The sequence below is a fragment of the Oryx dammah genome, unplaced genomic scaffold, assembly GCF_014754425.2.
Source record: "Oryx dammah isolate SB20612 unplaced genomic scaffold, SCBI_Odam_1.1 HiC_scaffold_25, whole genome shotgun sequence".
Lineage (NCBI taxonomy): Eukaryota > Metazoa > Chordata > Mammalia > Artiodactyla > Bovidae > Oryx > Oryx dammah.
In genome coordinates this window covers 78,650,150-78,659,142 of record NW_024070209.1, presented here as the reverse complement: position 1 = coordinate 78,659,142, position 8,993 = coordinate 78,650,150, and the positions used below count along the sequence as shown (strand labels likewise).

The window sequence follows — 8,993 nt, the reverse complement described above, 5'->3', positions numbered from 1 at the left end:
CGTTCCCAGCGGAGATGGGGATGGCACAGTGAAAGGCTAGAGAACATTTTAACTCTTGCAGCCCCGGGCCCACTTTCTGAGACCGAAAGGCCTGGGCTGAGGCTGAGATTGGGGGTGGAGGGAGTCCCAGTTGCCGGGAAGCTCGGCCCAGCTGTGCCCGCGGCCGTTGAGCACCAGGCGCGGAAGCCCGAGAGCCTGCGATCGAGCCGGCTGGGGAAGGGCTGGGGGTGCCACCGCCCGCGCCCGCCGCGCGGTCGGGCTGCAGGAGCTGGGGGAGCCCCACCCCGCCCCAAGCTGGAGAGCCCCCCAGCGGCCTGGTCTCTTAATTGTGAGAAAACTAGGCGCCCCAGGGAACGTTCCACTTGTGGAGGGCGGACTCGGATTTCTCCTCCTCGACTCTCTCGGCCTCCCAGGGCGCCCGCCCCCGCCATTCCTGACAAGGCTTTAAAACTGCGGGGAAATCTTTGCGGGCACGGAGCCGGGATCCAGGCTGGGGACAAGCCCCAGCCTGAGAATCGTGTCGGGGGGATCCTAACGGAGGGAGGGACGCAGGTTTGGGGACTTAGGAGAGGCAGTGGTGATGACATTTGCAGCAGCTATTGGGCCCTCGGGAAGGGTACCGGTTTGAGGTTGACCGTGAGGGGAGAGCGCTTCCTTCCCTCCCCAGGGCAGCAGCAGGAGGCCCCGGAAGGAGGCTTTTGTTTGGGGGCTGGGGGTCGGGGGTAACTTTCTTTTCCCTTAGTTGAATTCGAAGAGACCCAGCTCCTGGAGATGTTGTAAGAAACGTTCGAAGTTTTGGCCGCAGACTCGGCTTCTTTGGAGCCCTTTGGAGATGCGGAGTGGGGAGATGACACTGAGGCCTCAAGACCAAAGTGGAGGAGCAAAGTAAATTAAGTTATCCGAGGTTGACCACCATCGGGAGAGAGGAGGGCGTCTCCACGCATCCCAAGCCACTGACCCCAGTCAGGGGAAGGTTGCGGAACTGGGACAGGTCGGCGTGGGAACCGAAACCCCGGCTCCTCTCAAGAAAAGGAGCCTCCCAGTTTGCTGCGTTTGGGGAGAAAACGTAGGAATTTGGGGGAGGGAAATTACCCACCCTGCAATGCCTGTAAAATAACCGTTTATTTAATATTTTTTAAAACTCCAGTGATAAATGTCCGTTACCGATGGTCAGCATAAAGTGCCAATCGCAATACACCGCCCTGCTGCTAGCCTTCAGCTCCTCGAGGCGAAGGGGCAGCGGAGCAGGGAAGCCGGAGACCGGGCCCCCTTTAGCCGCAGGGCCTGAGGCTCCCCGCCTCACCGTCCAGGTCCGGGAGCCCACCGCCCGCAGCGCGGCAGGAGCTGGGAGGGGCGCTCCTCGGCCCCGCGCTCCCTGGGCGGGAGGCTGAAGCAGATACTGGGATTACACTTTTGCAGGCTCCCGGGGGTGGGGATGGGGGCGGGAGGAGGGGTGGGAAGCTGCGAGAGCACAAATCTTTTCCTCTCCCCTCTCTCTCCGCAGTCAGAGTTACAAGCTTATATGGTCAAAGAAAAAAAAATAATAAAGAAAACGTATAAAATAACAATAGAAAAAGTAATACTTCTGGGAGAGGCGCCGCTGCGGCTCCGCGAAGCTTTCGTTCTCTTTTTAATGCAGTTTCCCTTCCGCCACACGAGTACCGCCTTTTGGCTAAGAGTTTAGCCGCGTCCTGGGGGAGCCGCCCGGGCGGCCCGGGTCATGGCCCGGGGCGCGGCTGTGAAGTTCCGCGTGCGCCTGGGACCCGGGGGACGCGTTTGGGATGGAGGAAGGTCCCCGGAGCCCCTCTCGCTACTCGCCAGAGTCGCCTTGGGCTTCTGTTCCCTCTGGAGGAGGGGGCAGCGTGACCCAGGGTCCTGTTGACTCGGAGGCTCTATTTAGCATTTGATCTTGGAGGTTTTGAGCTCCTTCACCTGTGAGTGTAGCGTCTTGTGGACAGCGAGAGTCCTGGACTGGCAGAATCCTTTCCCACACTCTTGACACTTGAAAGGCTTCTCTTTGGAGTGAATATATCTGAAGGCAAAAAGCAAACCGATACTTAAGCCTTGCAAAAATGATGCAATGTTATAAATAGATATCCAAAATCCCTTCCCACGAAAATGAAGAGCTTGAACCTCAAAAGAAAGAAGGAGGTGTGGTACCTATCTTGGAATGGGCACATGCTGAGTGTGGGGAGGGTATGGGGAGATGAGGGAAACACCTCCTATCTTAGCTGTGCTCATGTCCAGCTAGGTGGATCCCTGCCTGCCTAACCAGGGGCCAGCACAGCCTCCTTTTATGGCCTAAGTCAACAAGGAAGGTGAGTGAGGTGGGACAATTGGCTAGCACTATGCTGTCCAAGATGGTAGCCACCTGCCACGTGTGGTTATTAAAATTAAGTTAGTTTCTCGGTTACACAGGTTACCCATTTCAAGTGCTTAACTGTCACATGTGTCGCATGTCACACTTCATCATCTCAGAAACTTCTCTTGCACAGCATGTAGATGGAGGAAGCCGTGCATGCCTGTCTGGAGCTTGGGACCTGTTCCTGCCATATTCTCTCCACCCATGCTGCAGAAATCCAGCCCTGAGCTTGGTTGGTTTCCTTCCTGATTTAGGGGGAAGCCCAGAAACTCAGGAGGCTTGGAACCTGGGGGCAGGGGGAGCCACCTAATGAACCCTGGCATCAGAAGCAGACTTATAAGCTCTCTTCTGCACCCTTCCTCTGCACCCCTCCTCCGTAGTACTGCACCTGTGGTCTCGTAGGTGGTCTTGCCTCCGGAAGGCTTTGTGGCAGATGTCGCACGTGTAGGGCCTCTCGTCCGTGTGCGTCCGCTCGTGGATAAGGAGGTTGTAGGATTTAGTGAAGTGGCGGCCACAGAATTTGCAGACGAACTCCTTCTTGGTTTTGGAAGGCAGGCGTCCCCTCGTGGGCTTCTTTTCGGGGGACAGCTTGGTCACATCCAGGAGAGCGCCCAGCCCACCGGCAGGGGACCCAGGGCCCTCCCCCCGGCCAAGCTTGGATGGATCTTCTTGCGTGGCAGCCAAGGCCAGGTTGGCAAAATCAAAGCGCGGCTTGGTCTTGAGTACTGCGGGGCCACTGCCTCCAGCGGTGATCTCAGGCTTGGGCTGGATGACATGAGGGAACCAGGGGAAGGCGGGCAGCTGGAAGCGCGCGTCCACCAGGCTGGACACGGCTCCGGGCACTTTGGAGAAAGAGGACCGTGGCAAGTGCATGGCGGGGTAGCCCAGCGTCCACTGATGCAGGTGTACCGCGTGCAGTGCACTGAAACCATACAGGTTGGGCAGGTGGTCCGAGGGCACCGTGGGCAGGCCATTCACTGCCTGAAGGAAGGAGTAGTTGGTGAGCTGCAGGGATGGGTGGATGGGCACCGGTGCTGGCAAGGTTTTGCTGCCCATGGCCGCAGCAGCAGTCTGTTCTGTCTTCCTGCTGCAGGAAAAAAGAAGAGGGGAGGGGGAAACAGACAAGTTCAGGCCCTGCTTCTGAGTTCCAGCCCAGCCACACCCGTTCTGTCCCCAGAGACTGAGCTGAGTGCCTAGGACCCAACTCAGGGATCTCACTGGCCTCAAGGAGAAGACAGGAACCTTCAATAATCCAAGGACTCCTTCCAAATGGTCTCCGGCAGAGACACAGACTTGATACAGAAACCAAACTAAACGCTGGGCAATGCAACCAACTTAAAATGAGAGTCTACAGTATACCGACACTGAGAGAGGCAGAAGCACAGGGAATGTACATCCAGGCAAGCCCGAGTCAATATAGAATTACACTCTCCTGCAAAGATAACAGACTTGGAAGCGCACTTACATATTTGTTCAGATAAACAAATACAGAAGTGCACACTGACAGATAAACCCAGGTTCACACATTCTGAACAGAGTTGACAACAAGGTGCAAAGATAAACTGCAACCATCAGTATTGTGCTACTAAACAAAATGCAGGAACTGAACTCACACACACGCATACACACACACACACACAGGGCACCCACAGAGAGCCCCACTGGCAGACAGCATACCTACAAAAGCACACAAATCTGTACATCTCTCAGCTCTGGAGCATTAAGCTCTATTAGTTGACAGTCAATTTGGCTTCTAGAAGCCATGTCTTCTTTCTCCTTACAACTCACAACTTTGACTTCAAATTTGCTTTTCTGTCTCACTGTTACCCAGCCCCTTTGATGCCACCCTCTCTGCAGCTGCTTGTGGACTGACTCTTTTCCATCGTCTTTGGGGATCACCTTTGTTTCAGCGAGGACAATGACACCCATATTTATTTACTCACTCAGCCACATGCATTCATTTGTTTCCAAGCCCTCCCTACCCCATAGGAAAGGGGAACAGGGTCTTTGGGCTCTCAGGATGTTTGTGTGTCTGCTGAACCGCCCCCCCTCCCTGAGCAGGTGGGTTTCCCTATGAGCAGGAGCATGGAGGCTGGGCCTCAGCTATTGTGGGCTACGCACCCTCCAAATCCAAGGCCAGGGAGCTTGAGCCAAGCCAGAGGGGAGCCCTGCTGATGTGACAGCAGTCTGGTGTCTCCTGGCCTCCTTGACCCTTAGTCAGGGTCCCTAGCCTCCATGGACAGGTCTGGAGTCGGCAAAAAGAATTTTTTTGTCTGTGCCTCCCAGACACTCCTAACTCGGGTCTGTCCAGTGGAGGCAAAAACAGGGAGAAGGAAAGCCAAAATTACACAGAGGGCCTTGGGAGGCTCAAGTGCTGAACTCCATCGCAAGAAGTCAAGAGGGAGCAGGGTGCTCAGGATGCAGGCACTTCGCCTGTCTCAATCCCCTGCCTTCCACTTCTCCTTTTACTCCTGATTTGCCCCCTCCTCTTCCTCAGATCTCTCCTCCACCTAGTCCCCAACCCTGGGACGGGCAGACCCCTGTTCTGTTCCCTCCTTCACGACAGACCCCGACACCACTCAGGCGGTTTGAGAAGCATGGCTTCCCCAGACCCAGGTCCTTAAGGCTCAGGCTGCCTTTCGCTCTAGGGAAGCTGTTAAGGTGAGGGCAGTGCCCACGATGTTCCCTGTAGGAGGCAGGACAATCTGGACCTAGAAAGCCTTCTCCTTGGAGGCTGGCAGGAAGGTCACACGTCCAGTGCGGTGGCCTATAGGCAAAGAGGCTCTGCAGAAGGTGGAGAGGGTGCCGAACACGCAGAGCCGGCAGATATCTGCTTGCGCAGGTTAAATCGGCAATCCAATGAAACCCCTGTCGGAGCGCAGCAATTAATTCCGCCAGGGTCTCTGCGAGGCACAAACTGGGATGCTGGGGGGAGCGCGGACCCCGGCGGCGGCGGAGCCGTGGCCTGGGCAGCGGGCTTCTCCGCTGCGTCGCTCACGCTGTCGCGCCTGGGACAACCCGAGACCCTCCTAAGGCGCTGAGACTCGGCGAAGAAGAAGAACGAATCGGGCCAGAGGGAAAGCTGGAGCCTGTTTGGGTTGGGAAGGGGGAGGGGGAGAGAGGAGATGACTCGCCGACTTCAAAGGTCTGCCCAGACTATGGCGAGGTGAGCGCTCTTTGATTTGCTGTCACCTCTCCTTCCCCTCCAGGCGCTGGAAATCAGATCCTTATCTCTGGCTCCCCCCGGGGCCCGCCGGGCGCCGCCGGGGCCTCACTTGCTCCTCTCGGCGCTCGGTCTATCCCTGGGCGATGGCGGCCAGGCGCTGGGCTGCACCCGGGCCCGGGCCCGCTCCAGGCGGAGGGAATCCCACCGGCCCCGCGCAGACTAACCCAGCCTTTCCTTGACCACCCCCAGGAGCCCAGACTTTGGGCTCGGCGAGGGGAGGGGGCGCCTACGCCGAAACTGCTCCTGAGAGCAAACCTTTCCGGGCTATCTGCCCGATCTTGTTTCCCCCAACACTCAATTTCTTTTTCTCAGCGGCGCAGCCAGTTTATTTTCTGCCGCATTCCCAGGGAAGGGCTCCCCAGGCTCTGGTCAACGGTTTTCTCGGGGACGAAATTCGTTCGAAACGTGGCTCTCTACACTAGTAAAGTACCAAGAATGGGCCGAATTCACGATCCGGTTTCAGGCGGCCCGCTAAGAGGAAAACATGTCTCACTCTGCCGTTGCTGCGGGAGATGAGCAAACCCCCAGCCCCAGCGGCTCTCCTGGCCCTGACCCCGGACCCCCCGTGTGAACTGCTTTAGATCCTTAAGAGAGGAAACCCCTCTCCCCAGGTTCCAGGCCAGGCATCCGCTCTGCAAGGAGCTAGGACCCCGGAACCTGGGAGGCGCGGGTAAGGGTGCCGACTACGCGCATCAAACGCCATTAGCGCTTCCCAGCCTGGGTCCCCGCGAGGTTCAGACACAGTTTCTCTCGTGCGGTAGAGCGCCAATCCCGGTTCTGCCGCCAGCCCTATGCCGGGCATTAATGAAGTGTGCAAGAGTCTATTAAAGTGGTTTATTCGGGGCTAATTGAGCGTGAGCGAGTTAACTGCTTGCATTAATGAGGACGGAGCGAGCTCCACGAGCGAGCGCCTGGAGGAGCCCAGCATCAGCCCCGGAAAAATCATCCTTGACACCGAATCCCCAACACGCGTCCTGACAAGCGTCCGGACTCCTGGAGAGAGGACTGACCGGCGCCGGACACTTCTGTTTAATTCTCCCAACGAACGAGATCGAATGAACCCTTCAGGTAGGCGGCCATCCCCTTGCATCTAAATGCCAGGCTGCGTCCTTAGTGATCTGCTCCCCAGTCTTACTAAAATCGCAATTACTTTGAGGATCCTCATATAGAACATTTACTCACTGGTCCCCCTCCATCCGTTCCTCCCGCCTCCCCCACCCCGCGTCCTTGCCAGCCTCTCTCTTCTCTAGGAGGCCATGAACCTGGGAGATTAACTAGCCTTGCACGTGGTTTCTGTTCCCAAGAGCCAGCGCGCAGCTCTTAGCCCGGGTGAAATTTACCAAATTGTGGCAACAAAGAAACCGTCGCAGCTCCTCTATACTCCAAGAACCTACCCCGTGACTGGCCGAGCTGCTGAAAAAGGACTGGCTGTGGGTTTTCATTCCTCTTAAGAGAGAAATTTCCTGGGAGAAATGAGTTCAGCCGGCAGCCCGTCACCTCTTTCCCTCTCTCCTCCGGCTCCCACCCTGAAGGGAGACAGTCCCGGGAGCAAACGAATCTTGCCCTTTCAAGCCTGAAACTGAGAACATCCGCAGCTGCAGTGTTTCCGCTACCGCGGCGTGCGGGGTCTCTGATTGGGGAGTAGTGTTCGCGCCCTCTACATACTCCCCTTCACCGGGTCAGTCGCGGGTTACTCTCCAGGCCTCGACCACAAGAGCAGTCACCGAATAGACAACACCCCGAAGTCGAAGCGCAAATACGACGCGGGGTGAGGCACTTGGGCCGGCACTCCCGGGTGGGGCCGGCCGCGTACCTGATCGCAACTCTGCAAAAAGACCAGCTCAAGAAAGCGCGACCCGGCGGGGGCGTGCACCTGTCCTTGGCGCGGGCGGCCGTGGCCATCCGGTCACTCTCTTTTCCTCCTTCTTCAGCTAAGGTAGGTCAGATTGAGCTAGGCGCGCGTCTTGGGAAAGTTTGTGCCCACACAAGTTGCTTCGGTTTCTTAAGTCAGCTTCGGCCACAAGCTGACTTCCGAAGTCCGCGGGCACCTAGCCCGGGATTCCGCGAAGCCCGGCGGCGCTGGGGGTAGTAGCGGGGACCCGCCCCTTCATTCCCCCCAGGTCAGAGGCCGAGGACCCCCGCACGAGAAATTCCTGAGCCAGCACCCCCAAGCACCCAGGACTGCAGCTGCTCTCACTTTCACAGAGGTCCAGCAGTCTTCATTTGTTAAGAGGAGCTTCTTTCCGGGACTTGGAGAGAGAAGAGACACCCGCCGAGCGGTGACAAGGGGACCCCGGGGATCCTGCCCGCATTCCCCTCGCCAAGTCCGGGAGCCCAGGGCTGCAGTTACCTTATTCCGCGGCGGTCCCGGAGTTGAGCGCGTCTCTGGGGCTCCCGCTGCGGGGGCACCCGGATAGCCAGAGGCGCTGGATTTCCACAGGCACCCGCGGAGCTCAAGAGTCCCGGCCCCTCTCCGGCGGCCGCGGGGACTCGGAGCGCCCTACACGCGGGAGCGCTCAGCGGCCCTGGAGTCCTGTCCGCCCAGGGGGTGGTGAACTTCTCTCGCGGTTCCTTGGTTGGGTCTGAACCCGGAGCGGCTGAGAAAGCGCTGGGGAGAGACCAAGCTCCGACTCACTTACCCCTTAGCACCGAGCCGCCTACTTATTTTAATCCACCACCCTCCCTCCTTCCCCCCTCCCCTAGCCTCAGGATTCCTCCCCTCCCTCCCCTGCCCCCTCCCCGCAACCATCCTGCCCTGCGCCTGCGCACTGAGACACAAAGTTTTGCTGACCCGGGCAGCGGACTGGGACTGCGGCGCTCGCCTGGCCCCGACCTCCCGGGATCTGCGTCCCCAGTTCTTCAGATCTGTGCGACCCTTTCTGCGTGTTAGGCCCACGAGGTTCCGGCAGGCGAGCTTGAATAAAACAGCCTCTTCCATATGAAATTGGACTGAAACTTCTCGATCCCCTTCCTGCGCGCCTAGGACACAGCCCGTGCAAGGTCGGGGTAGGCGGGGGGAGGGGGGCGGTGCGTCGGGATCCTGGCGCCTTAGTTTGGGCCCCGACACACCTCGGCCCCGCCGAATAGCCTGTCTTGTCCCAGAATACCCCCTGGAACCGAACAGCTTCAGGACATCCGAGAATGCTCAGCGCCAGGGCGGTCACCCAAGACTCCAATGCCTATGACTGGCCCCAAACCCTGGGTTACCGAGTTCTCTAGAAAGATTAGAGGCGGAGGATGGGGCAAGAAGTCAAGATAGTTATTTTCCTAGGACCCAAAAACTTTCTGAGATTCATGCCCTCTAAAATCCTGTCTTCTTTTGTTTTAGAAGGATGGATGAGAGATGGGAGAGTTAAGTACCACAGAGCCGCGATGCAAGCTGCAAAGTTCTTCAGCTGTAGGGGC

At 57.9% G+C, this 8,993-nt stretch overlaps 1 protein-coding gene and 1 long non-coding RNA gene across 2 annotated transcripts; one reads left to right on the top strand and one right to left on the bottom strand.

Moving 5' to 3' along the window:
- Window positions 1-1,103: 1,103 nt before the first annotated feature.
- OSR1 (odd-skipped related transcription factor 1) lies at window positions 1,104-8,281 on the bottom strand. The gene is made up of 3 exons (XM_040225002.1): window positions 7,939-8,281; window positions 2,751-3,449; window positions 1,104-2,032 (listed from the first exon to the last, which is right to left on the bottom strand). The coding sequence occupies exons 2-3, from the start codon at window positions 3,416-3,418 to the stop codon at window positions 1,897-1,899; spliced, it is 804 nt and encodes a 267-aa protein (XP_040080936.1). The 5' UTR covers window positions 3,419-3,449; window positions 7,939-8,281; the 3' UTR covers window positions 1,104-1,896.
- Window positions 4,352-8,532, top strand: LOC120851916. The gene is made up of 2 exons (XR_005718440.1): window positions 4,352-6,656; window positions 7,709-8,532. It is a non-coding gene; the product is annotated as an uncharacterized LOC120851916 (long non-coding RNA).
- The last annotated feature ends 461 nt before the right edge of the window (window positions 8,533-8,993 follow it).

Excerpts from the sequence above, each read along its gene's own strand:
- OSR1 (XM_040225002.1), bottom strand. The coding sequence starts at position 3,418 with ATGGGCAGCAAAACCTTGCCAGCACCGGTGCCCATCCACCCATCCCTG. Across the intron at positions 2,033-2,750 it reads GACCACCTACGAGACCACAG|ATATATTCACTCCAAAGAGA; the intron begins GTGCAGTACTAC and ends TTTTGCCTTCAG.